Here is a 27,589-nt window from a genome sequence, read left to right on the forward strand (position 1 = left end):
GCAACCTGGATGGGGATAAGGCAAACTGGCATGAACCCTGAACAGGAGTAATGGGCAGTGAGGATAATGCTGCAAAAGTTTATGGCTAGCCCTCCTTGTCCTTGTTTAGAAACCCTAACTAAGATGTTATCTATTCTCTCTGTCATGGGCAGTCTCTGGATCAGCCTCCTGGTGACCCAGCAACCAATCAGTGCTGGGTGAAGTGTGCCCAGACAGAAGAGAGAGTGGATATTTACCAGATGGAGGGAGATGCCATCCCAGATAGGGATGACTTCCCCTACTGGAGACAGGCAGGATCTTCAACTTGCAACTTCATCTCCAGAGGGGAGAAGTCATCTTGTCTCTCCAGAGCAATCCTGCCTCCTGCAAAGGATAGCTGGGTCTTCTTGTCTCTCCATGTGTATAGAGAGAAACGCTTGAGTGTTTGTTTTTTGTGGATTTTTCCTTTGTCTAGTCCTCTCCTTTGTCATGTTTGCTAGATCATTTGGTAGATGATTCTGAATGGGTGTTTTCATTTTGTTTCCTGTTGGCTTCCCGACCTCCCATGTTCTTCATTTCTACTTATTCATTCTCTTCATCTCCACCCACCCCCATCACATATGCTCACCACTATTTCCAGTATCAGGCCCTCCCTTTCAGCCTCTCCTCCTGTCTCTGGGTGTTTACCAAGGTATTGGTGGCTCTTGTGGTGTTCTTAGGAACAAAGGGAATCTGCACCCACCCTTACCTGGATGATATTCTGGTGATATCTCTGGATCTCTGTCATTAGGCCACAGATCTTACTCTCTTCTGGCTGGATCAGCTTGGGTTTGTGGTGAACAAGGAGAAAAGCTGCTTGATTCCCTCCATCACTCACTTCAGGGTGATACTCAACATGCAGTCTTTCAAGAAGGCCCTCACTCAGAAACAGATCCCGCTTCTCACTTCCCTGTTATCTCAGGTGGTCTCTTGCCACAAATCTGCCCTGTGGTTCTTGTGAGCTTTCAGGGCACGGTAAGCATTCAACCTAGTTCTCTGGGTCAGGTTTCACTCCAGGTCACCAGCAACTCCTCCTCCCCTTCCAGGATCATATTCTCCAGAAGAAAAACCCTTTCTCCTCAGGGTTCCTCAGGATATCAAACAGGAACTACTTTGGTGGCTCCGCCCCAATCATATTTCAGAGAGTTTCAGTGTGGAAGTGGCCCAAGAAGTGATAAAATAAAATAAAAAATAAAAAACCATCCCCAAATCTGGTCACATTACTAATCTATCTTTATTGAGGGAGGTTATTACACCCTCCCATCCCTGTTCAATTTGGGAGGCTTCTGTGTGTGTTATTAGATAGATAGATAGATAGATAGATAGATAGATAGATTAAATGTTTGTTTGTTTGTTTGTTTGTTTGTTTGTTTGTTTAGGACCTGGCCTGGAATCCCAAGAACTACCCTGGTGGGTTTTCCAAACCAGATCATCTGTCGAGAAACCACCTCACTGACTACATCCAAGACCACCCTGGGTCACATGGCAGCGATGGAAAAAAGGGATGCTGTTTATGTGGTAAGGAACTGTGGGGAAAATGCTGTGGCCTCAGCAGCTGATAGGAAAAACAGTTGCTAATGTGGGGTAGGATTCCACGCAAAAGCATTTCATGAAAGGTCGAAGTTGGAATTATTAATTACTTTTGTTTGTTACTTACTGCAAAAAATGTCTCAAAGTGACTTACAAGTATAAAAGCATGAATACAAAATGTAAAAGGAATTTAAAAATATTCAAGGAACATCAGTTAAGTAAATGTGCTACCCATCAGCCTGGTTCAGAGGCTCCAGCAAAATGCTGCAACTAGAGACTGTTGATTGGGACAGCCTATAGCCAGCACATAACTCTGGTGTTCAAAAGCTTGCACTGCCTGCCCCTTCCAAGTCTCTCTCTGGTGTAATTAAAGAATAACTTCACCATTCTATCCTTGTGTTCCATCCAAGACCAGTTCTCCCAGTTTTGGAGACTATCCACAGAGTATAATATAATACAGTGGTACCTCGGGTTAAGTACTTAATTCATTCTGGAGGTCCATTCTTAACCTGAAACTGTTCTTAACCTGAAGCACCACTTTAGCTAATGCGGCCTCCTGCTGCCGCCGATAATTATTTATTATTTATACCCCGCCCATCTGGCTAGGTTTCCTCAGCCACTCTGGGCAGTTCCCGACAGAATATTAAACAGAATAAAACTTCAAACATTAAAAACTTCCCTAAACAGGGCTGCCTTCAGGTGTATGTGTGTATACACTGCATTAATCCAGAAACATAATGCCTAGGGTTGTCCCCCACTCAGTCCTAATCAGAATTGATGCACTGAAGTTAATGAGCATAACCATGATCCATTTATTTCAGTTAATGGCTGCACAAAAGAGTAAAGCCGCAAGATAGCAGCTACACACCAGTAAACAGCTTCGATTTTCTAGCTAAACTAAGTGTGAGTAGCCAATGGATCTCAGACCCTGAGTTAGGAGTTAGGAACTTCCCCTGCATGTGAAGGCAGGCTGGTGGATTGAGTGGACAAGACCAGTAATGGGTCCAATGGTCAAGAAGGCGGTTTCTGCATGTACTGTAGAGAAAAGTGAGGGGCAGATGAGGCTTGTCAACCTAGGAAGGTTGCTCATCTTGGAGAAGGAAAAGTCTGATCCTAAACATCTGCTGCCTTGCGACTATACAGACAGCAACCAATTTATGTGTGTCTAATTGATGCATGACTGCACACTCACAGCACAGCAACTTGGAAGTGGTCAGAAAAGGTGGAAGAATGGGGCAGTGGCAGAATGAGACAGACCAGGCGGGGTCAGGAATGTAACCCCCGCGCAAATCGGTAGTTGCGTGTACCCATTCGTGAAAAAGGCTTTGGGAATAAATCCCAAGGAAGAATGTGAACCCATTGCCTGCGGAACATGTTTAGGAGAAGAAAACCCTACACAAATCCAGAGTGAAATCCCTAAGACGGTCAGATGGCGCCTTGTACACCTCCTTCTGGAAACTCCTGCACCCAAGCTGGTATCAAATATATTCCTCTGCTGTCCTTTGGACCACATCAGCTAGGCCAAGAGGGGGGTCTTGTCATCCGGGCAGCTCAGGACCTCCATACACACTGCCTAGGCTTGTGCTCAGGATAGGTCATTTTGGTGCTGCTAACACAGCAAAAACAATGCAGGAGGCAGCAGTTATGAGTTACTGGTCTCTGTGGCCACAGCAGGTGCTGTAATTCTTCAGTGGTTTGACTTCAGCCCTGGAGGTGCACTCTGTTGTCTCTTGAGAAAGATAGATGCCAACAACTCTTGAGTAGGATTTATGTGGGCTCCATCTCTGGAATCTGAGAGCATAATCATTAATGGAAATTAGGGGGAGTTTTTGTGTTTTTTTAAACTCCATCCTTCAGTCATCCTAGGTGTGAGTACAGAAAGATAGATTCCTTCCTTCCTTCCTTTTATTTGCATGTGGCAAGGACATTTCCCAGCCAAAGGAATGCACATGACAAAGAGTTAATTCTTTATTTATTGTCATAGATAACAATAACAGTTGCTTCTACAGCTCTGGAGACCTACGCACACCAGTCTAGCATCTGGGCAGCTATTCCCAGGTCTTGTGCTCAATGGAGCAGTTGCAGCATCTGGAGAACACTCCCCCCCCTCCACCAGCTTATGTCCCTTCCCTTGATGGGCTGTGCACATGTAGCTGGAGACCACACCTGTGTGGAAGCTGCTTTTGCTCTTCCTGCTTCAATTTTCTCCTGGTTCTGGGAGGCAGTGGTGCAGGGGAGGGAGGGGAAGCACCCAACCTTTCACTTTCACCTGGGCTGCCTCTTCCTCCAGCTCTGAAGCTTCCCCTCCCTCTAATTCTTGCATTCTGGCTAGTACAGGTCACCACAGACTACTGCCCCCTTCTCCTGAGTCAGACTCCAGCCCCGCTTCCCCCAGTGCATACTCACCAGTGTCTTGCCTTACTGACCTTGACATCATGCCACTCTTCAAGCATGCTTAAAACAGCTTACAGAATAGCATAACAAAACACCACAATAGCAAACATGACAACATACCAAAAACACATTTCAGTACTATACATATAACAAGACTGCATAAACAACACGCAGCATCCAATAGTAAAAATGGCAAGGGAACCCAACTATTTCACCTTTGTCCTAGAAACACCCCTCCCATGCAGTTTCCCCCACTCCCTCTCCAGTGGCGACTTTCAAGGCTTCCAAAGGCAAATATGGATTTCTTTGGTCCTTATTTTGCATTTTCTGGGGTTGTGTTGCTCACATAGGCATTCAAGGAACTGTTGGAGGCGGAATTTGCCAGGATTAAAAAGGAGAAAACAGCTCTTCTAATGAAGGCCCAGCACTGGACAGACTGGTGGAAGAAGTCAGTGCAGAAGATCAAGCAGCTCTACGCATGAATCTGCCACACTCTTCTGCCTTCACGTGTTCTCATTTCTCTCTCTGTAAGCAATATATCCACCCCACCACACTTGAGTAAATATATTATTTAGAAATCAAGGCGTCCTTGTTTTCTAACACCCTGGTTTAACTGGTGAGGAATTGCAAATGGGAATTTGTTGTTGTTTTTTTTAATGTTTATTAAGGTTTTACAAAACATATATCACATATAACAAAACAAGAACATCAACAACAAACAAAAAATACACACTTAACAAGAAAAAGAAAAGAAAAAAAAGAAAGGAAAATTCCACTTTTTAAATTTCAAGAATCCATATCCCTCTTTCCTGACCTCCTCACATCCCCCTTTTTTGTATTCCTCTTTATTCCGTCAAATTCAGCAAATTCTAACCCTTTTTCCAAACTCGTTTATAATTATATATTTCCAGTTATTATGTCTCTAATTTCCCTTATCTTAAACCTTTACACCACCTTATATATTTTGACATAATAATTATTCTAGTCATACCCCCTCCTTTTTCTTAAGATTCTTCTTTTCATAACTCTTTTAACCATATCCCAAATGCCATGTTACCTTCAAATCCCACATCATTTTAACACTCAAACATTTTACAATATTTTTGTAGGTAGTTCTTGAACTTTTTCCAATCCTCTTCCATCAATTCTTCTCCCTGGTCACGGATTCTGCCAGTCATTTCTGCCATCTCCATGTAGTCAATCACTTGCATCTGCCAGTCTTCCACGGTGGGTAGATCTTGTGTCTTCCAAAACTTGGCGAGAAGTATTCTTGCTGCTGTTGTTGCGTACATAAAAAAAGTTCTATCTTTCTTTGGCACCAATTGGCCGACTATGCCCAAGAGGAAGGCCTCTGGTTTCTTAGGAAAGGTAAATTTAAATACCTTCTTCAGTTCATTCTTCAGTTCACCAAAGATGAAAGAATGTTCCCTCAGCTTCTTTACATTTCCAGCATTTGTTGTCAGGCAGGTGATAAATTTTTGCAAGCTTAACTGGGGTCATGTACCACCTGTAAATCATTTTCATAATATTTTCCTTTAAGGCATTACATGCCGTAAACTTCATACCGGTGGTCCACAACTGCTCCCAGTCAGCAAACATAATGTTATGACCTATGTCCTGCGCCCATTTAATCATCGCTGATTTGACCGTTTCATCCTGTGTATTCCATTTTAACAGCAAGTTATACATCTTTGACAAAATCTTAGTTTTTGGTTCTAGCAATTCTGTTTCCAATTTTGATTTCTCCACCTGGAAGCCAATTTTTTTATCCAAATTATAGGCCTCTCTTATTTGATAATAGTGAAGCCAATCTCGCACTTTATCCTTTAATTTCTCAAAACTCTGCAATTTCAATTTGTCACCTTCTTGCTCCAAAATTTCCCAATATTTTGGCCATTTGGCCTCCATATTGAGCTTTTCCTGGGACTTAGCTTCCATTGGTGACAGCCACCTTGGGGTTTTGCTCTCCAACAAATCTTTATATCTTATCCAGACGTTAAACAGAGCTTTCCTGACAATATGGTTTTTGAATACCTTATGTGCTTTAACCTTGTCGTACCACAAATATGCATGCCACCCAAAAACATTATTAAAGCCTTCTAAATCCAGAATGTCCGTGTTCTCAAGAAGCAGCCAGTCTTTCAACCAGCAAAACGCTGCTGATTCATAGTACAATTTAAGGTCTGGCAGGGCAAATCCACCTCTTTCTTTTACATCAGTTAGAATTTTAAACTTTATTCTAGGCTTCTTGCCCTGCCAGACAAATCTAGAAATATCTCTCTGCCACTTCTTGAAACATTCCATCTTGTCCAAAATTTGCAATGATTGAAACAAAAATAACATCTTTGGCAATACATTCATCTTTATAGCTGCAATTCGACCCAACAAGGAAAGCCTCAATTTAGACCATATTTCTAAATCTTTTTTAACTTCTGCCCAACATTTCCCATAGTTATCTTTAAATAAATTCAGATTCTTCGCAGTCATATTAACCCCTAGGTATTTCACTTTCTTAACCACAGTTAAACCTGTTTCATTCTGAAACCTTTCCTTTTCCACTGGTGTTAAATTCTTCTCTAATACCTTAGTTTTTGACTTATTTAATCTAAATCCTGCCACATGACCAAATTCTTTAATCAATTCCCAAGCTCTTTTCATACTAGATTCTGGCTCCTGTACTGTCAAGACCAAATCATCTGCGAAAGCTTTCAATTTATATTGTTTAGCTCCGACCTGAATTCCTTTAATAGACCGGTCCCTTCTGATCATGTTCAACAGCACCTCCAGGACCGAAATAAATAGTAATGGAGAGATAGGGCAGCCCTGGCGTGTTCCTTTTTCTATCATAAATTCTTCAGTCACCACATTATTTACTATCAATTTTGCTTTTTGTTCTGAATAGATTGCTCCTATACCATTTTCGAACCCCTGTCCCACTCCCATCCCTTTAAGATTTTTCTTCATAAAGCTCCAAGAAATATTATCAAAGGCCTTCTCCGCATCAATAAAAACTAGCACTGCCTTCGTATTAATATTCGTTTGCAGCAACTCCAAAATGTCAATTATATTCCTTGTGTTATCAGATAAATGTCTGCCTGGAAGAAAGCCTGCCTGGTCCTTATGTATTACTTCAGCTAACACTTTTTTAAGTCTATTGGCTAAAATGTCTGCAAAAATTTTGTAATCCACATTTAAAAGGGAGATGGGACGGTAGTTTTTTAGTTGTGTCTTTTCAGCTTCTGTCTTGGGTATCAATGTGATGTATGCTTCTTTCCACGACTCCGGCGCCTTCTTCCCTTCCATAATCTCATTGCAAACCTCCTTTAATGGTTGAATTAAAAAGTCTTTCAAAGTCCTGTAATACTTGGAGGTTAGCCCGTCCGGCCCTGGAGATTTGTCCAATTGCATATTCTGAATGGCACCTTCAATTTCTTGTTCTGTAATTTGATGCTTTAATATTGTTTCATTTTCTTGAGATATTTTTTGTAATCCATTGGTTTTTAAGAATTGGTCCATATCAGTTTCTTTCTGCAGCCCTTGCGTGTAGAGTTGTTTAAAGTATCTCTGGAAACACCTTCTGATCTCCACCGGGTTCTGTATATTTTTCCCTTCAATCTCAAGATTTGTAATCGTATTTAACTTCTGTCTTTTTTTAACTGCCACGCTAATAGTTTTCCACATTTATTAGCTGACTCAAAAGTCTTTTGTCTCATTTGTTTAATTTTCCATTCTACTTCCTGATTAATCAGTTTCATATATTGTGCCTGATATAACTTAATTTCTCTTAAGATCTCTTTTGAGTTTGGTTTTGATCTTAACTTCTTCTCTCCTTCTTTTATTTTCTCCAAAATTTTCCCTTTTTTCTCATTTTGAGATCTCTTTTTTATTGCATTCTGTTGAAACAGGAACCCTCTCATGACCGCTTTACTTGCGTCCCAGATTACTCTTTTTTCCACCGTAGTTTTCAAATTTACCTCAAAGTAGTCTCTCAAGGTCTTTTGGGCCTTCCTTACAATCTCTTGATCTCTTAGCAAGGTGTCATTCATCCTCCATCTGAAGGAACCGATAGGTGTTAATTTCATTTCCATCCTTACCGCATTATGGTCGGAGCAGGTTTTGGGGCAGATTTCCACCTTTTTTATCTTAGGTGCCAGTCCTCTAGTTATCCATATTTGGTCAATCCTAGTCCATGTCATTTTGGCTTCAGAAAAGAACGTCCCTTCTCTACCTAGGGGGTTTTTGGTCCTCCAAATGTCAATCAAGTCCATATTGTCAGTCAGTTCAAAAAAGGTTTTTGGTAGTCTGCCCTCTTTCGTTACAGTCTGTCTTTGTGCTTTGTCCATATTCGTAGATACCACTCCATTCATGTCTCCCATCATAATGATGTTATTATAATCCATAAAGTCCATCAATGTCTCATGCAGCTTCTTGTAAAACTCCGATTTCCCTTCATTTGGTGCATAAATTCCTAAAATCAAAAATTTTTCTCCTTGAGATTGGATTTCGATTGCCAAAATTCTTCCCTGTTCATCTTTAAAAAGAAATTTTGGTGATAGGCTTTCTTTTACATAGATAACCACTCCTCTCTTCTTCACCTTATCTGATGAAATAAATTCTTGGCCTAGTTTTTTATTAATTAACACTTTCCTGTGAAGCCTAATCACATGTGTTTCCTGCAAACAAATTATGTCCAATTGTTCCTTTTTTAATAAATGAAAAATTTTCCTCCTCTTTTCAGGGGAATTCAGACCATGAATATTCCAACTTAGTAGTTGCAAAGACATATCGAAGTATCTCTATTTTCCTCCTGTTGCTCCCAAAAGTGGCGTCTCTTTCTCAGGATCTTTCAATCCCCCAGGTGTAGGTATTAAGCTTAATGGTCCAGATCCTAAGTCACTTGATTCTTCTTCAATCACTTTCTGAAGGTCTTCTCCGTAATCCTTCAAGAATTTTTCCTTGTCTTCCACAGATTTGATTTTAACTTTTTTCCCTCTAAAGGTAAAAGATATCCCCTGGGGGAATTCCCATCTGAAGATAATTTTGTTACTTCTCAGTAGTGTCACCAGATCTCCGTAGTTCGCTCTAAGCTCAAGCAGATGCTTCGGGATGTCCTTGTAAATTTCCACCCATGAATCTTTGATCTCTATAGGCGTCTTAAAGTGCGCACTCAGAATCTTATCTCTTTCTTCCTTCGTTCTTAGGGAGATCAGACAGTCTCTTGACTTAATCTTCCTCCCTCCCTTTCCCAATCTGAATGCACTTACAATTTTAAAGTCCTTTTCTTCTTCCAGAGACCAAAATTCTGCAAATTCCTTTGTCAGATAATTAGTTAGGTCTTCTCTATCAAGTTCTGGTACTGACCTAATTCTCAGGTTATTTTCTTTATTTTTTAACTCTATCATAGACAGAAGTGCCTGATGTTCCCCTAGCTGTTTACGCATAGGTTTAATTTCTCCTTGAACTTCCTCAACTTTCTGCTTTGCCTCCTCAGCTATTTTACGATTTGCAGTAGTGTCTTCCACAAGTTTCCCAATAGTTTGCGCATTTAAGTTGACTTGCTGAGTCAGATTGTTGATACTAACAGTATTTTGATCTATTTTAGCTGACTGATCAGTCACTTGCTTGCTTAGGCCCTCCAATTTTTCAAAAATTTTATTTAACACTGAGGTAAAGTCCCCTCCTGAGGCCATTCCTTCAGGCCTAGTTTGGTCTATATCTTCCTCTTGTGCCACAGAAATCGTGGGAACAGATGATCTGCATAGCTGTGAAGTTAAAGTAGTCTGCAATGTTTTGGCTTTAGCTGATCTTGTCTTTCCACTCATCCCACTTCTTGTCTATGCGTCAAGGTCAGTCCCACAGTCTGCTTTTCTCATGGAAATCCCCAAATCCACAGATGGAAAATTCCCGCAGTATATTGTCAAACTTCGATACTCCACTAGAGGGACCCTATGTTCAAGAATGTCGCAGTTAGTAAAAGTTTTCCCCAAAGTCACAGAGTGCCCTCGACAAATTAACAGTAGCCAGTTACCAAAGAACCTTCAGAATCCTTTTAAGTCCTTTGAGTTTTCACAAAGTTACTCTTAGAGAGTTAACATGTCCCAAAAAGAGAAGTGCGAGATACAAAATGACAGTTCCAAACAGCCTTCTAATTCCAGAGTTGACAGCCCGATAACCTGGGATTCAGTTTTTTTAATAAATCCAAGAAACAAAGAGAAAAGAGCTAATTTTCACCTTCTCCACCCCAAATAAATTGAGGTGGGGTCTTCTGCTTGGTGTGGAAGTTTAATTCTTTTAACTCCCAAATTCCAGGGCATAGGTTCTTTAAAAGTCTTTGCTTTAGTCTTTAAACAAAAGCCGAGAGACGGACTTCCTGGTTGCGTCTCCCGCTTGTATGCCAAATTAAGTAATTTTTAGTCCTAATTCAATCACCTACTCACGGGTAGTAGTTTTCTTTCAGCCGAATGGTCCCAGGAAAAGGGTCAGCGCTTAGCGGCTTCACTCCGCAAAAAGAGCGATCGACTCACAGCACCACGCCAGCCCCGACACGTTCCGGAGCCCCTTGCGGGGTCCCTTTGTGTTTTCGGGGGGCGCTAAAGGTGCCCGCCGAGTCCCACGACCACAGGCTATCACCGCCTGTGGGTTTTCCAGCAAGGGTCTCCGCTTCGCCGTAGCGGACGACCCGTTTCTGCGGAGCTTCCCCTTCACAGATGAAAGGGACCGCCATTGCCGTTCGCACTGCCCCCGGAAGTCCGCAAATGGGAATTTGAATCAACTGCCAATCAGTTGAAACTCTTGACAACACCTCAGAAGGGTTCCCAGAGGAACAAAGAGGCTGCTTTACATCAGCTCAGACTGCATGTCTGGGTCTACTAGGGATGGATGACTCTGTCATTTTCACATTTTTGCAAGCTTAGAATCTAATTCTCTCAGCATCAAAAAAAGAATCATAACTTGCGGTCGACGCCAGCGATTAATGGTGGGTTCCCTCTGAGCTCCGGAGGGAACCGGCCCCGTGGAGCGTGGGTCTGGCCGCTGCGGCGAAGCGGAGACCTGAAGAAATCGCAGGCGGTGAAGCCTGCGAACGTGGAGGCTCGGTGGGCTCCATTTGCGCCCCCCCGACTGCAAGGGAGCCTTTTTAAAGGCTTCTGAACGGAGCGGGGGTGAGTGGCGCGGAGCTGAGAGTCGCGCACCATCGTACCGTCTTCACGGGGCGAAGCCGCAAGCCATTGTCGGAGAGCGTCGATTCCTTTCTGGAAATTCGGACTGAAAACAACTACCCGTGAGTAGGGGTAAGAAGAGAAATTTTTACAAATTTTTAAGCAATTTGGCACTGAAAAGGGGAAGTACCAACAGGAAGTCTGCTTCTCCCGATTTGTAGACAGGACAAAGCAAAGAGAATATAAAGTAGAAACTTTGAAAGACGTATTGAAAGACTAATTCAACATTAAAGAAAAAAGGATCCCCCTCCGCTTAGCAGGGGCGGAGGGGAGAAATTTGAGCATTATTCTTCCTGCAAAGACAGCGAGAGGCATTTCCATCAGCTGCCTCTAAAACCTGGAACGGACTGCTTTTGACAGCTGTCAAAGTGCTAAGTGTTAAGAACGTTGATACTCTGTGAAGGGAATAATTGCTTATAAAGAGATTTTGGACAGAAAAACCTATTTTTGGTGGAAAGTGTGCTTGGTTAAAGAACAAAGGGGAGCTACTAGGGCTATATTTGTTACTATTGAAATTGAAACTGTGTCCCCCTAGAGGAGATTTGTTGCAATAAGCTTTGTGCTACAAAATAACAGAGCCTGGAAAATTCCCTTTCAAAACAAAGTAACCAAGCGTGAGACTGACCTTGGATTGTTGTATGGGAGTGATATGGCAGATGAGAAGGGAAAAATAGAACAAACGGAAGAAAAAAAGCTTAGATCTGGGAAACAATATAAAACCGACATTGCACAGCAGAGAAGGGCCTCAACATCTGGTCCAGCGGGCTCATCAGGAGTTACAGTTCTACAGCAAAGACCAAAAGTTATGTCATCTCAAGATCCAATCGCCCAGGCATTAAGTAAAATTAATACATCACTGGAATTCTTAGCCAAACAAGTTGCAGAGACAAATAAGCAAGTAGCGGAGGCCTCAGCAAAAATTGATTTGAATACTACAAGCATAAATGAATTGGGGAAGAAGGTGAATTCTAATACACAATCTATTGAGAAGCTTATAGAGGAATCGGCCTCCACCAGGAAATTAGCTGAAGAAGCAAAAGAAATTGCAACTGCTACCCAGGAGAGGTTTCCACCGGTATATAAGAAACTTGAGGACCATGACCTGACCCTGTCCATGTGGGAACTTCAAGGGAAAGAGAAGAATTTGAGACTTCGGGCGGTACCAGAAGAGGAACAAGACAACTTGGTGGACTTTCTTATGAAAGAATTTACTGAATTTTGGCAAAAGGACTTGGGAAAGGAAGAAATTAAGATAGTGAGTGCTTTTAGGATTGGTAGGAAACAAAGAAAGAATAAAGCAAGGGACTGCCTGATCTCGTTAAGATCAAAAGAAGAAAGAGATAAAATTCTCAATTTACAGTATCAAAGACGTTTGGAAATTGGAGACTCTTTCGTGGAAATTTTTAGGGATATCCCTAAACTCATTTTGGATGTCAGGGCCCATTACAGAGATCTGGTGGACCTACTGAAAGGAAATAGAATTCCTTTTAGATGGGAATTTCCTCAAGGCCTATCCTTTAAACTTAAAGGAAGGAAAATAAGAATAAGGACTGTGGAGGATAAAGACAAATTTCTTAATGAACAAGGCGAGAACCTGCAGAAGGGAGTGATTGGAGAGGACCCAACTGACTCACAAGGAACTTTGGATGTAGCAAATTTATCATATGGACTTGCTGAACCAGGGAAAGACACACCACCGACTGAGGAAGAAGAGCAACTCGGGGCAGTAGGAGGGAAGAACAAATAATTTACCATGGCTCTGCAACTTCTAAGCTGGAATTGTAATGGGATCAACTCCCCTCGAAAGAGGAAAAGTGTTTTCCATATATTAAGGAAAGAACAATTGGATTTGATTTGTCTACAGGAAACACACGTAATGAGGTCACACAGGAAGCTGCTCATCAATAAGAGATTGGGACAAGAATTTATTTCATCGGACAAGGTTAAAAAAAGAGGAGTTGTGATATATGCAAAGGAGAAACTTTTACCGAAACAAATTTTTAAAGATGAACAAGGAAGATATCTGGCTATTGAAATTCAACTTCAAGGAGAAAAATTCCTGATTGTAGGGGTGTATGCACCGAATGAGGGGAAATCTGAATTTTTTAAGAAGTTGCATGAGGTTCTTTTGGACTATATGGATTATAATATAATCTTAATGGGAGATATGAATGGAGTTGTTTCTACAAATATGGACAAGGCACAAAGACAAGTAATCACCAAAGATGGGAGATTACCAAAGACCTTTTTTGAACTGACTGACAATATGGACCTGATTGACATTTGGAGAACTAAGAACCCTCTAGAGAGAGAGGGAACTTTTTTCTCTGAAGCAAAAATGACCTGGACTAGAATTGACCAAATTTGGATTACTAGAGGAATGGCACCTAAGATAAAAAAGGTAGAAATCTGCCCCAAAACTTGCTCCGACCATAATGCAGTAAAGATGGAGATGAAACAAATGACACCTGGCTCCTTTAGATGGAGGATGAATGACACCTTATTTAGAGATGAAGAAGTATACAAAAAGGCCCAAAAAACTTTGAGAGACTATTTTGAAGTGAATTTGGCCACTAATGTTGAAAAAAGAGTAATATGGGATGCTAGTAAAGCCGTGATGAGAGGGTTTCTGATTCAACAGAATGCAATAAAGAAGAGAAGTCGAAATGAGAAAAAGGATAAAATTCTGGAGAAAATAAAAGAAGGAGAGAAGAAACTGAGAGCAAAGCCAAAGTCACAGGAGATTTTGAAAGAAATAAAGCTACTTCAGGTACAATATATGGAATTGATGAACCAGGAAATAGAATGGAAAATTAAACAAATGAGACAGAAGACATTTGAATCAGCAAACAAATGTGGGAAACTACTAGCATGGCAACTGAAAAAAAGACAAAAACTAAATACAATTACAAATCTGGAAGTGGAAGGAAAAGACATACATAACCCAAATGAGATTAGAAATTGCTTCCAGAAATATTTTAAACAACTTTATGCACAAGGGCCACAGAACGAAATGGATATAGACCGATTTTTGAAGACAAATGGATTACAAGAAATTTCACAAGAAAGTAAACTCATGCTGAACTGTAAGATAACCGACCAGGAGATAGAAGGTGCCATTCTAAATATGCAAGTGGGCAAGTCTCCAGGACCGGACGGGTTGTCTTCCTGCTACTACAGACTGTTAAAAGAGTGGCTATTGCAACCATTGAAGGAAGTTTGTAATGAAATTTTGGAGGGGAAAAGGGCACCAGAATCGTGGAAAGAGGCCTACATTACACTAATACCAAAAACAGAGACTGAAAAGACTCAACTTAGGAACTACCGTCCCATATCCCTATTAAATGTGGATTACAAAATCTTTGCTGACATTTTAGCTAAGAGACTGAAAAAAGTACTGATTGAGGAGATTCATAAGGACCAGGCGGGCTTTCTTCCGGGTAGACATCTTTCGGATAATCTAAGGAATATAATTGACATTTTGGAGAAGTTAGAAGTGAATATAAATACTAAGGCTGTTTTGATATTTGTGGACGCGGAGAAAGCCTTTGACAACATTTCTTGGAACTTTATGAAAAAGAACCTACAGGGTATGGGGGTAGGCCATGGTTTTGAGAATGGTATTGGTGCAATATATTCAGAACAAACGGCTAAACTAATTGTAAATAATGTGGTTACAGAACAGTTTAAGATAGAAAAAGGGACACGACAGGGATGCCCAATCTCCCCTCTGCTTTTTATCTCGGTCCTGGAGGTTTTGCTGAACATGATTAGAAGGGACCGGATGGTTAAAGGTATACAGGTCGGAGCCAAACAGTTTACATTAAGAGCGTTTGCAGATGATCTAGTTTTGACATTATAGGAGCCAGAATCTAGTACTAAAAGAGTTTTAGAACTAATTCAAGAATTTGGTCAGGTGGCAGGATTTAAATTGAATAAGTTAAGTTCTTGAGAAAAATTTATCACCGATAGAGAGAGAAAAGTTCCAAAATGAAACAGGCCTGACTGTGGTTAAGAAAGTGAAATATTTGGAGATTAATATGACAGCTAAAAATGGGAATTTGTTCAAAGACAATTATGAAAAATGTTGGGCTGAAGTGAAAAAAGATTTAGAAATTTGGTCAAATTTGAAGCTTTCCTTGTTGGGTCGAATTGCAGCTATAAAGATGAATGTATTGCCTAAAATGTTGTTTTTGTTTCAAACTTTGCAAATTTTGGACAAAATGGATTGTTTCAAGAAGTGGCAGAAAGACATTTCTAAATTTGTCTGGCAGGGCAAGAAGCCTAGAATAAAATTTAAGATATTAACTGATGCAAAGGAAAGAGGTGGATTTGCCCTGCCAGACCTGAAACTTTATTATGAATCAGCAGCATTTTGCTGGTTGAAAGACTGGCTGCTTCTTGAAAACACAGACATTTTGGATCTTGAAGGTTTTAACAATGTTTTTGGGTGGCATGCATATTTGTGGTACGACAAGGTGAAAGCACACAAAGCTTTAAAAAATCATATTGTCAGGAGAGCACTGTTTAATGTTTGGACTAGATATAAAGATCTACTGGAAAATAAAACTCCAAGGTGGTTGTCACCAATGGAGGCTAAGGCTCAGAGAAAACTTAACATGGAGGCTAAATGGCCAAAATATTGGGAAATCTTGGAACTAGAAGGGGACAGATTGAAACTGCAGAGTTTTGAGAAATTGAAAGATAAAGTGCGAGATTGGCTTCATTATTACCAAATAAAGGAGGTTTATAATTTGGACAAGAAAGTTGGTTTCCAGGTGGAAAAATCAAAATTGGAAACAGAATTGCTAGAATCCAAAACTAAGACCTTGTCAAAAATGTATAACTTGCTGCTGAAATGGAATACTCAGGATGAGACGGTTAAATCTGTAATGATTAAATGGGCACAAGACGTTGGACATAATATTATGTTTGCTGACTGGGAACAGTTGTGGACCACCGGGATTAAATTCACGGCATGCAATGCCTTAAGAGAGAATATTATGAAAATGATATACAGGTGGTACATGACCCCAGTCAAGCTTGCAAAAATCTATCATTTGCCCGATAATAAATGTTGGAAATGTAAAGAGACTGAAGGTACATTCTTTCACCTTTGGTGGACGTGCCCAAAGATTAAGGCTTTCTGGGAAATGATATATAATGAATTGAAAAAGGTATTTAAATATACCTTCTTGAAGAAACCAGAGGCCTTTCTCTTGGGCATGGTCGGCCAAGTGGTGCCAAAGAAGGACAGAACTTTTTTTATGTATGCTACAACAGCAGCAAGGATACTCATCGCAAAGCATTGGAAGACGCAAGATCTACCCACTCTGGAAGAATGGCAGATGAAATTGATCGACTGTATGGGACTGGCAGAATTGACGAGCAGAATCCGTGACCAGGGAGAAGAGTCGGCTGAAGAAGATTGGAAAAAATTTAAGGACTATTTACAGAAACATTGTAAAATTTAAGAAAGTTAGATGGTGTTGGATTGAAATTGAGAGGTTTCTAGCTGCAATAATATATAAGAACATAGATGGGGGGGGGAAAGGGTTTGAAAAATAAGGTAATGTTACAAGCTGTAATGCTTTAAATGAAGGATTTGCTGAACAAATAATCTTAATTGGGATACAAGAAGGAGAAGTATGAGGAGGTCTGAGAAATTTGTTATTTAAAAGTATGGTTTATTAATATTTTGCCTTTGTTTAATGTTTCTGTTTGTTTTGTTTGTTTGTTTGTTTGTTTAAAAAATGGGAAAACTTAATAAATATTCTTTTAAAAAAAAGAATCATAAAATAAAAAGTCCTCCTGAAAACTTGTCAGCATTTTAGTCCATGTTTCTCCGTTTATACACATTTGTTAACACAGTTTTGTCGAATATACTCAGGATTCTGCCCAAGTAAGTCTTACTCATAGGTGACCCATTGAAATTAATGGGCCTGAATAATTACTAGAATATATTTTTCTGTGTCATTTTCACCAATATCATAGAACTGCAGAGCTGGAAGGGACCACGAGGATCATCTAGTCCAACCCCCCTGCAATGCAGGTATCTTTTTGCCCAACAATATGAAGTCCTTATGCACACTTTCCCCTGATATACACATTTTAGTACATGTTATTAGCCGATGGCGCTAACCCAGAAGTCCAAGACTAAAAGAAATTCCTGCTGAACCTGCCTGGCAAGTCCAACTCCATGGGTTTCAGTAATTCCTTTCCCAATATCTCATTCCCATCTCCCTTGATAAGAACAGCCTTTCACAAAGAAACCCTCACCAACTTATAAATTGTCCCTGCAGCAAATCAACAACTCAAGGGGTTTGCTGCTCCCTCCTCCCCTCTGGGGATTTTATATAATCAATCAATCAATTAATTAATTATATAAATATGCATGTACTGTTATGTCATTAAAATGTATCAATACAGTTTACAACAATAAAAACATAAAACCACACAATAAAAGCCAGTGAACTAGAGCAGTACCTCGGGTTACATACGCTTCAGGTTACAGACTCTGCTAACCCAGAAATAATACCTCGGGTTAAGAACTTTGCTTCAGGATGAGAACAGAAATTGCGCGGCTGTGACGGCAGGAGGCCCCATTAGCTAAAGAGGTGCTTCAGGTTAAGAACAGTTTCAGGTTAAGAACGGACCTCTGGAACTAATTAAGTACGTAACCAGAGGTACCACTGTATTGTGAAAGGATATTTTCTTAGTTGTCTGCGTAGGCCTGGCGAAACAGAGTTATCAGCAGGCGTTTAAAAGGTGGCACAGAAGGTGCCTGCTAAATCTCTTGACTGGGCCATTGACATCTAAGGCTGGTTTTCTTGTCAAATGAGCCTCACCAGTTAATTCGTGGAACCACCTATGTTCCTGCAGGTGATCTCAGTGACTGAGCTAGGATTTAAGGGTTCAGGTGGTCTCTGAGGTACCATGGACCTAAGTGGTTCAGTGCTTTGTAAATTAACACAGGAACCTTAAACCTGGCTTGGCGGTAAGTGGGCAGCCAATTGTCAATTTTTTTTACGGACCTGAACCTTTTGGGCTGAGCTGAAAATATAGATGCAACAATATATACAGTAGAGAGAAATGAAACGAAAGCAAAAGCAGAAATCTAGGCAAAAGTCACAGCACAAGGGAAGTGGCTGTTTTCACAGAAAGCTCTAAGTGTGGGCAAAATGCATTCCTGGTCAAGAATTAATCCATTAGTCTCTCACAAGGCATACCAGGAAAAAGCAGAACTCATAACAGCCTAGCTGCAGGATGAGAAAAGTAGAATGTTTCGCAGGGTAGGTAGGCAGACATCATTTATGGGAAATGACTAATGCATGAAGGGGGAGGCTAAGGAATGGGAGGGGGGGACTCAAGCCATGTGACATACTGTATTTCAAAATCTTCCTGCTGATTCACCACACAACAAAAGGATGTGGTCATATTGCCTTCCGGCAAGGAACCAGAGAGGCACCTCTGGCTATAAATCTGAACACAGGGCTCAGAAGAAAGAAGCCTGAATTTTCAGCTGTAAACACACCTTAAATGCTGAGGTCATCTTGACTGCCCTGCTCCAGGGAGCTGCCACTGAGTTCACAGTCTCTTCGCTGATTTCCTTCTTTCTGGTAAGCAAATCTTTCCCTAGACTTTGGAGTTAGGCCTTGGTATCGGAAATTTTAGGGTCTGAGGCAGGAAAGATAAAATGCTGCAGTGTCCAGCCAACAGGATGAACAGCCAGCAATAATCTTTCTATAACACACGCCCAAACAGAGGGATATAAAAAACGTTGAAAGGCTCCAACAAGGAGGCAGAAAAGCAGACAGCCTTTTCCCTCATTAATGCATATTTTAAATTAAGAGCTCAACAAAATAAAATGGATGGTTAAGTAGTTGCTGCTGTTTAAACTACAAAATAAATATTCCAACTATTTCTAATCAACTTTAAGCACCAGGTTAAGTACTCTAGAGAGGTGTTTCATCATGCCATGGGGGTTTTTTTTAGAAGGGGGTGAGATGAAGTAACTTCTCAGCTCTCTTGAATCTCTGAGCTATGAAGAGGGAGTGGTAAAAGGTGGGAGGTAAAGGTAAAAAGAGGGGATGCAGGAGGCACTGTGGGGTAAACCACCAGGACTCTTAGGCTTACCGATCAGATGACGGAGTGAGCTCCCTTTGCTCTGTCCCAGCTTACGCCAGCCTATCAGTTTGAAAGCATGCCAGTGAAAGTAGACAAATAGGTACTGCTGCGGTGAGAAGGTAAATGGTGTTTCTGTGCGCTCTTGCACTTGTCACGGTGCCCTGTTGCACCCGAAGCTGTTTAGTCCTGCTGAACTTAACCGTCCAGGGGTCCATTGCCTTTACCTTTTTACGTGGGATAATTTTCCTTTTAAAGCTTCCTCCCATGCCTGCCTTTTAAGCCAAACAGTGGAAATGGGGGTAGAGAGAGGCTTCTCAGTGCTCTCCCCATATGCCCTTTTCCTTGCTGCAAATGCCTCCCAGCAGAGAGCAGCTCAGTAAAAAGAGAAAGCGCGAGGATTTTATGGGCTGCTGTGTGCAAAAATCTATAAAGAGAGATGCAAACACACACAGACAAACCAAATATACACAAGAGTCAGGAAATCTAATCTTGCTTCATATTTTCTCACAAGTTCCTGAATGGAACAGGAAGTAAAGCATCACATCTGCACACACAGTTCATTGAGGTGCAGTGTTTATTTCAAAGCTCCTGACTGAAGATTTGGCCTCTATCTAATGCCCTCCAGCAATTTTGTTGCTCAATACACTTTCTACATTCCCTAGCATGAATATAGCTGCCTCTCCAGGGTTGTAGGCTGGGGCACTCTGGATCCCTCAGCTGGATGAAAGCATGTGGAGAGCCTTGGAAGCTGCTTTATACTGAGCCAGATCGCTGTCCCATGCAGCTCAATATTGCCTACACTGACTGGCAGCAGCTCTTCAGGATTTCTGGTTGGGTTCTCTCCCAGCCCTGCCTGGAGTTGCCTTTGGGGATCGAACCTGAAGCCTTCTGCTTGCAAGGCAGATGCTCTACCACTGTGAGTTAGATAACCAACAAGCAGTGAGTAAGAATGATTCCTTGGATTCCTTTTATATTGATCTGGAAGTGGGACAGGGAGAGAGACTTTCCCAACTGTTATAAGTGTAGCAGGAACCCCCCCACCCCAATCATTCTGTTTGTACAAACTTCACACACACACACACTCACACACTACATACGCCACATTTCTGTTATAAATTCATAGAAAAATCAACCATACATCGGATTTGCACTGTTCCATTTTATTTTACTCCATATGACAAGGACTATCAAAGGGGGGTAGCTTGGTCCTGGTCAGCCATAATCCCTTCACCATCCCAGCACATCCACAGGAGCCCTGCCCAGTTGCTATGCCAACCCTGATGGTCCTAGACAGAAGACAATCAAGATCACAAAGAACTTCCATATGGGAGTGGATTCAGCTTGGACTGGAACAAAGGACAATGATCAAATCTTCCCTCAGGGGGCAGGAAACTGCGACTACATTTTGTCTTCAGAGAATAATTCCTGGGGAGGGGGAAAGGGGGAACCAGCCAGGTGACAGGACACTCAGGTTACCACCACAACTCCTCCCTCAACCCCTCCTTTCTGTAATGTATGCATGATGTTTCTGGGGGTGGGCTTGACCTAGGGGATGGGAATTTCAAAAGTTTTTATAAGACCTGGCACACCATTTTTCTGGGTCTTTCCTCTCTCTTGCAAGTGAGGGGAACACCCTGTTGCAACAGTTCAATAAAGGCCAAGCCTACAAGCTGCTGTTTTGCTCCAAGTTATCCTGGTTGGTGTCTTTACTTTTTGTCCAAGGGAGCCCTCGGATTTTTCCGGTAACATAAGAAAAAACTGATCCTTTTCCCTTACGGGATATGCAAGAGCCTTAAGAGTCCTTAAGTGGGTTCCCTATCAGTAGGAGAAAATAACAGAGGCCAACCAGAGTATATTGTGAAGGAAAGCGGCTAGTAAGCCTGATTTTTATTGCAAAAGAAAAGTACTATTGCAATAGGGTCCCCACTCACCACACACAGGAGGGTGGAGAGAACCCAGAACAATGGTGTGCAAGCCCTTATGTAAACTCTTGAAATTGCCCACCCTGTCGCCCAAGGCCACCCCCCTAAAGCATCATATATACAACACAGAAGGAGGTGGTCTACAGCAAAAATCCTGTTTGCCAGGATACCTCATAAAGATCACTGACTGCATTACCAGAGCTGTCTGGCCATTCTTTTGTGATGGTTAATACTTTAGTTTTTTGTTTCCCCCCGCAAAATGACCCCTGAATTTTAGAATTTTATTGATATTGATGCTGCATTTTATGTTGTATTTTATGCTGTTTTTAAGTCGCATTTTAATCAATGTTTTATATTTGCTGTTAGCCGCACTGAGCCCAGTTTTTAAACCGGGAAGGTTTAAAAGGTTTATTTATTTTTATTTTTATTTTTATTATTTCTTTAATACGCCCTTTAAGACAGGCTTTGTAAGAAAAAAGAGAATGGAAAGGCTTTCCCTATTTTCCTTCCTTACTGCAGAGGAATATTTGAGGTCACTGCAAGAGTCAAAATGGCTTCAGGATTGCTCTCCTGTACTATTTTAGACACGTGGTTTATATAGTTATGTATGTCTTTGCCTTATACATTTATGAACATGTATTTTATATTTGAGACCTTAGAATTCTTATAACACACCTCTAATGTTACTTTCATTACTTCCCTAGGTGAAACCTAGATAAGATCTGGACTTTGGATATCTTTAATTCTTCTTTTGTTCCAGCCCAGGAAACATGAAACTTCAGAAACTTATCTTATCTGTCCTTGCACTCACCTTTAGCACCATCTCCTTTTTTATCGGGTGAGTCTCTTTCGCTGAATAACATGTTCATGGCAGCCACCAACTTGGATGGCTTTAAAGAGGATTAGACAAATTCATGGAGTAGGAGAAAGCTCTCAGTGGCTACTAGCCATGATACCTATGCTTTGCCTCCATGCTTCTGAGTACCAGTTGCTGGAAGCCACAGGATAAATGCTGCCAGCCAATGTATACAACACTGAGCTAGGTGGAACAATGTCCTCTATGAGGCCGGTTACCAATGCTTTGAGGAAAATCGCCTCCTACACTAAATCCTTATTGTGTCTTGTAAACACAGAAAGCAAAAATAATTCTGAATTAAATTAAGTATTTTTCACTTGTAATACTAATCAGCACCTAATCCATTCCCACCATGTAAATATGAGGATTGGAGAAAAGTACAGCCTGCCACCGCCACCATGCCAAGTCCAACAAGACCATTTTATTGTTCATTTCCTTGCAGATGCCCCCATCCTGATAACATTTCTCAAGTCCTGCACAACCTTTCTGCCTCTTTTAACTCCTTTTTTTTTTTTGTCCCCAGGGTTTTGATTGGGAAAGGACCGACCCACTACCTTCCATATTATCTTCCATGCCCAGATCTCTTGTAAGTACCATAGTGAGATTTGGGGGCTAAACTGCAGAGCCTCAATACTCCATCCAATGCTATGTGATTAGCCATGGTCCCTGCATTCTAGGGCAGAAGTTTTCAACCGTTTTGAGTCCACGGTTTCCTTGACCAACTGCATTCTTTCTGTGACACCCCTGTGGGGCTCAGGAGCCCAGTTATGTCACCCCCTGCCTGCAGAGCTGGCAGCCCCTCGCCCCTTTTCGAACACTCTCCCTTGTGGAGTGTTCCTTCAGCCTCCTAGAATCATAGAATCATAGAGTTGGAAGAGACCACAAGGGCCATCGAGTCCAACCCCCTGCCAAGCAGGAAACACCATCAGAGCACTCCTGACATATGGTTGTCAAGCCTCTGCTTAAAGACCTCCAAAGAAGGAGACTCCACCACACTCCTTGGCAGCAAATTCCACTGTCGAACAGCTCTTACTTTCAGGAAGTTCTTCCTAATGTTTAGGTGGAATCTTCTTTCTTGTAGTTTGGATCCATTGCTCCGTGTCCGCTTCTCTGGAGCAGCAGAAAACAACCTTTCTCCCTCCTCTATGTGACATCCTTTTATATATTTGAACATGGCTATCATATCACCCCTTAACCTCCTCTTCTCCAGGCTAAACATGCCCAGCTCCCTTAGCCGTTCCTCATAAGGCATCCTCTCCTCTCCCCTCTCCTTGGGAGTCCTCCAGGCAGCCGTCTCTGCAGCCTCTGGTCTCTGAGCTTCCTCTGAAAAGAGGTGCCTTCTCACACTGCACCAAAGTGCCCTGGGACTTGTCTGCCCATTCCCAACAGCAAGGGCTGGTGGACTGGCTGGCTGCGGTCCCTTGTCCATTTGCTTGCTTACTCTGAGGCCACTTCAGCTCCTGGCAACCAGCACCCCCTGGCCAGCCCCAGAGACACCATTGACTTGGGGAGCTTGTAGCCAGGGCAGCTGCAACAAACAGCTGTGCAAGGCAGAGATGAGAGGGCATCGAGGGAGGGAAGGAAAGAGGGACAGAGGCCAGTGTTGCCTGTGGCACCCCTGACTATCATTCAAGGCACCCCAGGGTGCCACAGCACACTGGTTGAAAACCACTGCTCTAGGCGATTAGACTAGATTAACTTTGGAGTACCTTGTAGCTCTTCAGTTCTATGTTTTTTGGTTGCAAGAGTGAGGTGTCAAACAAATTGAGCCTGTAGGAGCTTTGAAAATAGGAGGAAATACCACTGTCACAGGCACTGCATAATACTTGTTCTGCGCTTATAAGAAATCAGTATCAGTTACAGAAAGGTAGCCGTGTTGGTCTGCCATAGTCAAAACAAAAATTTTTTTCCTTCCAGTAGCACCTTAAAGACCAACTAAGTTAGTTATTGGTATGAGCTTTCGTGTGCATGAACACTTCTTCAGATACACTTGAAACAGAAGTTGCCAGATCCCTCTATATAGTGAGAAGGTGGGGAGGGGTATTACTCAGAAGGGTGGTGGGAATGGGTGATTTGCAGATAGCTGTGATGAGCCTGTTGACGACTCTTAACGACTGCAATAGGTCTTACAGGAAAAAGCAAGGGGTGAGAAGGTGAAAAATGGCTTTGTCATGTATAATGAGATAAGAATCCAATGTCTTTGTTCAGACCAGGTCTCTCCATGGTTTTAAGTTTGGTAATGAGTTGCAATTCAGCAGCTTCTCTTTCCAGTCTACTGGAAAGGACTAGATTAACTTTCCAGTGCTACTGGAAGGAAGAAATCAGTATGTTAGTGTGGCAACACCTCTACTTTGCAACTCCCAGCCTATTTATGTCAGGTAGGCATCTTCACTATACTCTTTACTGAAAAGATTTTTGTTCAGACAAATCTATCCTCACAGAACATGTGGGCTTGTGTTTTAAGTATGTTTTTAGCCAAACTGTTTTCATAACACTTTGCATCTTTAAAAAAAAAAAAATCCTGTTTTTAACTTTCCTTTTCTTGACAATTTTAATGTTTGTTTGCTTTTTGCAAATTGCATAGAGGTTTTATTTCCAATTAAGTAATATACACCTTTAAAAAAAAACATGCACACAAACAAATGAATAAATAAAAGTTGAATTTCCCCTTCTCTCTCTTTTTTTGGACAGTGCTTTGAAACTACAGTACAGAGAGGAGAATTCGCACCAGCTTTTCCCACAGTTAGTTCTCTTCCACTTGCATCTTCCCTAAAATTGCTGCTTCTTTCTTCTGAAGATTTGTTCTAATATATGACTATTTATTATCTTTTTCAGATTCTTTTATCCACAGCCAAAGTCTGTGCAACAGACGTAAGTGCCAGAAAGGACTGGCCCGATTCATATATTCTATTTATTAAAACTTTTAACAAATTTACTTTGTTGTTTTTTTTAAATGCAACAAAGCAGTAGACATTGTACAAAAGTTTCAATGGTGATAAAAATTGAAATAAGACAAAAATTTAAATGTAAATAAGAATGTAAGAAAAGCCCTGCTGGATCAGGCCAATGGCCCATCTAAGTCCAGCATCCTGTTCTCATAGTGGCCAACCACAGAACCCAACAAAAAACCCCAACCAGGATCTGAGCACACAAGCAATCTCACCTCCTGCAGTTTCCAAGAACTCGTATTCAGAAGCCTTTCTTCCTCTGACCATGGAGGCAGAGCAGAGATATTGTTGTGGCTAATAGCCATTGATTACCTTGCCCTTGATGCATTTGTCCAATCCAAGTTAGTGCCTCCTATGGAAGTGAGTTCCACAGTTTAACTTGGTGCTGTGTAGTTAAATAAATTCATGAATACTGGTTAATTAAAATAAATTTCTGGATTCAGAGGCTTGTCTAATTAATACCATTTGAGGTGACCTCTTATAGAAGTCCAGGATGACTTTTCCTGAACTCGCAAGCGTGTTCACACTTCTCCGAATTTTTGCTGTGCTGTTCTCCAGCTGAGTAATGTGTAAAGAAAAAATGTTTGTACTAGGACAAAGTGTGCATTTGAAAATGTATATTTTAGTGAATAGAACATACAGAAATTCATTATATTAGGGAAAGTGACTTTGCAAAACTGTGTATGTATATTAGCCATAATTGCATATGAAAAATGTGTGTGTATCAGGGAAACTTGCAGAAAAATGAAGTTTCCGAAGTACTGTACTTTAAAAAACAAGAGATGGAAACATGGAGAACTGAACTTATATTTGGGAAAAATAAGAAACTGAAATTGACAGATCTGATCACCAGTAGCATCCTATTTGCTCAATCAACACTTTTGACATTGCGTTGCTTTATTTTCCTGGTTTCCTCAGGCGCTCTGATGTGCTCACCGTGACTCCGTGGCTGGCCCCCATTGTCTGGGAGGGGACATTCAACCCTGAAATCTTGGACAGCATCTACAAGCCTTTGAACCTTACCATTGGAATGACTGTCTTCGCCGTTGGAAAGTAAGCAGAAAGGGCAGGAGGGGTTGGGAAGGTCTGCACATTTGCCGAGATCTAAAACATGATGTGGGCTGTAGCAACTCTGGTTATAAAAGGCCTTTGTTACAAGTGCCTGGCACAGACCCCTGGGCTTAAGGACATAGGATGAGCCCTCTTGGATCAAGCCTAAAAGGTAACTCTCCTGCAGTTTCCACCAAGTGATATTCAGAAACATTTACTGCCTCCAACAGTGGAGGGAGAGAACAGCCATCAGGATTAATAGAAACAAAATTTTTAAAAATTCCTTCCTGTAGCACCTTAGAGACCAACTAAGTTTGTACAAACTTAGTTGGTCTCTAAGGTGCTACTGGAAGGATTTTTTTTTTATTTTGTTTCGACTACGGCAGACCAACATGGCTACCTACCTGTAACCAGGATTAATAGCTTTGTGGAGCTGCTGCATTTCAGGATGGGTAGCCCTAGGCCACATTGACCCCTGGTCTGATTCTAGCCTACTTTGCTCCCGCCTTATGGGGCCTTAGGAGCCTCGGAAGCAGCCTTATACCAAATTAGACCATTGATCCATCTCACCCAGTACTGCATACACTGACCAGTGCAGCTTGAAAATCTGCTTTTTAAAAACTCTGCCCTGAGCAATTGCTCTTAATATATATATCTTTAATGTTTGCTTAGATACATACGATTTGTGAGCCATTTTTTGGAGTCAGCTGAACAGTACTTCATGGTGGGATACCGTGTGAACTACTACATCTTCACAGACAACCCCAAAGACATCTCCGTTGTCCGCCTGCAGCCTGGGAGAACCCTCCACCTCATCCCTATAAAGAAATATGCCCACTGGCAAGAAATCTCCATGCGCAGGATGGAGGTCATAAACCGGTACATCTCAGATACAGCCCACCGAGACGTGGACTATCTCTTCTGCCTGGACATTGACACGTTGTTTCTTAACCCGTGGGGCCCAGAGACCTTGGGGGAGATGGTGGCCGTGATCCACCCAGGCTACTACAAGGTCTCTCGGACAGCATTCCCATATGAGAGGAGACCTGCTTCCATGGCCTATATCTCTAAGGAAGAAGGAGACTTCTACTATTGCGGGGCGGCCTTTGGAGGCCTGGTCAAGAATGTCTACGAGTTCACCAGGGCTTGCCACATGACCATATTGGCAGACAAGGCCAACGGCATCATGGCAGCTTGGCAAGAGGAGAGTCATCTGAACAGGCACTTCCTTTCCCAGAAGCCTTCAAAGCTCCTCTCTCCAGAGTACCTTTGGGACGACAGAAAGCCAAAACCACCTGAGCTGAGACTCATACGGTTCTCATCATTGAGCAAGAATAATAGGGAGGTCAGGGACTGACCCTCGTTGGGTCCATCTTGGCCTCACTGTGTATTTATGGGCAGGGGAGCCCTTGGGATCAAATTATTTGGACCTGCAGATCCGTTGCTGAGTTGGCAAAATCAGACACGTCCCCCAACCCCTGCCGAGAGTGCCACCCCTTTCTCACAGGCTCTGGACCTGGTGTCTTC

The 27,589-nt window shown here is 41.8% G+C and overlaps 2 protein-coding genes across 4 annotated transcripts in view; both read left to right on the forward strand.

The window, feature by feature from the left end:
• CCDC180 (coiled-coil domain containing 180) overlaps positions 1 to 4,520 on the forward strand; it is a 61,156-nt gene extending 56,636 nt beyond the window's left edge. For all 3 annotated transcript variants that reach the window (XM_053373209.1, XM_053373207.1, XM_053373208.1), the window contains 2 exons: positions 1,398 to 1,536; positions 4,293 to 4,520. In XM_053373209.1, the coding sequence (XP_053229184.1) occupies positions 1,398 to 1,536; positions 4,293 to 4,424 (271 nt within the window). In that variant the 3' untranslated portion in view covers positions 4,425 to 4,520. The remainder of the gene's footprint in view (positions 1 to 1,397; positions 1,537 to 4,292) is intronic.
• Positions 4,521 to 18,599: 14,079 nt separating this feature from the next.
• On the forward strand, positions 18,600 to 27,589 carry GBGT1 (globoside alpha-1,3-N-acetylgalactosaminyltransferase 1 (FORS blood group)). Its single transcript, XM_053374163.1, has 7 exons — positions 18,600 to 18,778; positions 21,913 to 22,046; positions 22,588 to 22,650; positions 24,756 to 24,806; positions 24,900 to 24,935; positions 25,931 to 26,065; positions 26,735 to 27,589. Exons 2-7 carry the CDS (start codon positions 21,979 to 21,981, stop codon positions 27,417 to 27,419), a joined length of 1,038 nt encoding a protein of 345 aa, XP_053230138.1. The 5' UTR covers positions 18,600 to 18,778; positions 21,913 to 21,978; the 3' UTR covers positions 27,420 to 27,589.

The sequence above is a fragment of the Podarcis raffonei genome, chromosome Z, assembly GCF_027172205.1.
Source record: "Podarcis raffonei isolate rPodRaf1 chromosome Z, rPodRaf1.pri, whole genome shotgun sequence".
Lineage (NCBI taxonomy): Eukaryota > Metazoa > Chordata > Lepidosauria > Squamata > Lacertidae > Podarcis > Podarcis raffonei.

Excerpts from the sequence above, each read along its gene's own strand:
- GBGT1 (XM_053374163.1), top strand. The coding sequence starts at position 21,979 with ATGAAACTTCAGAAACTTATCTTATCTGTCCTTGCACTCACCTTTAGC. Across the intron at positions 24,936-25,930 it reads CCAAAGTCTGTGCAACAGAC|GCGCTCTGATGTGCTCACCG; the intron begins GTAAGTGCCAGA and ends TGGTTTCCTCAG. Across the intron at positions 26,066-26,734 it reads ACTGTCTTCGCCGTTGGAAA|ATACATACGATTTGTGAGCC; the intron begins GTAAGCAGAAAG and ends ATGTTTGCTTAG.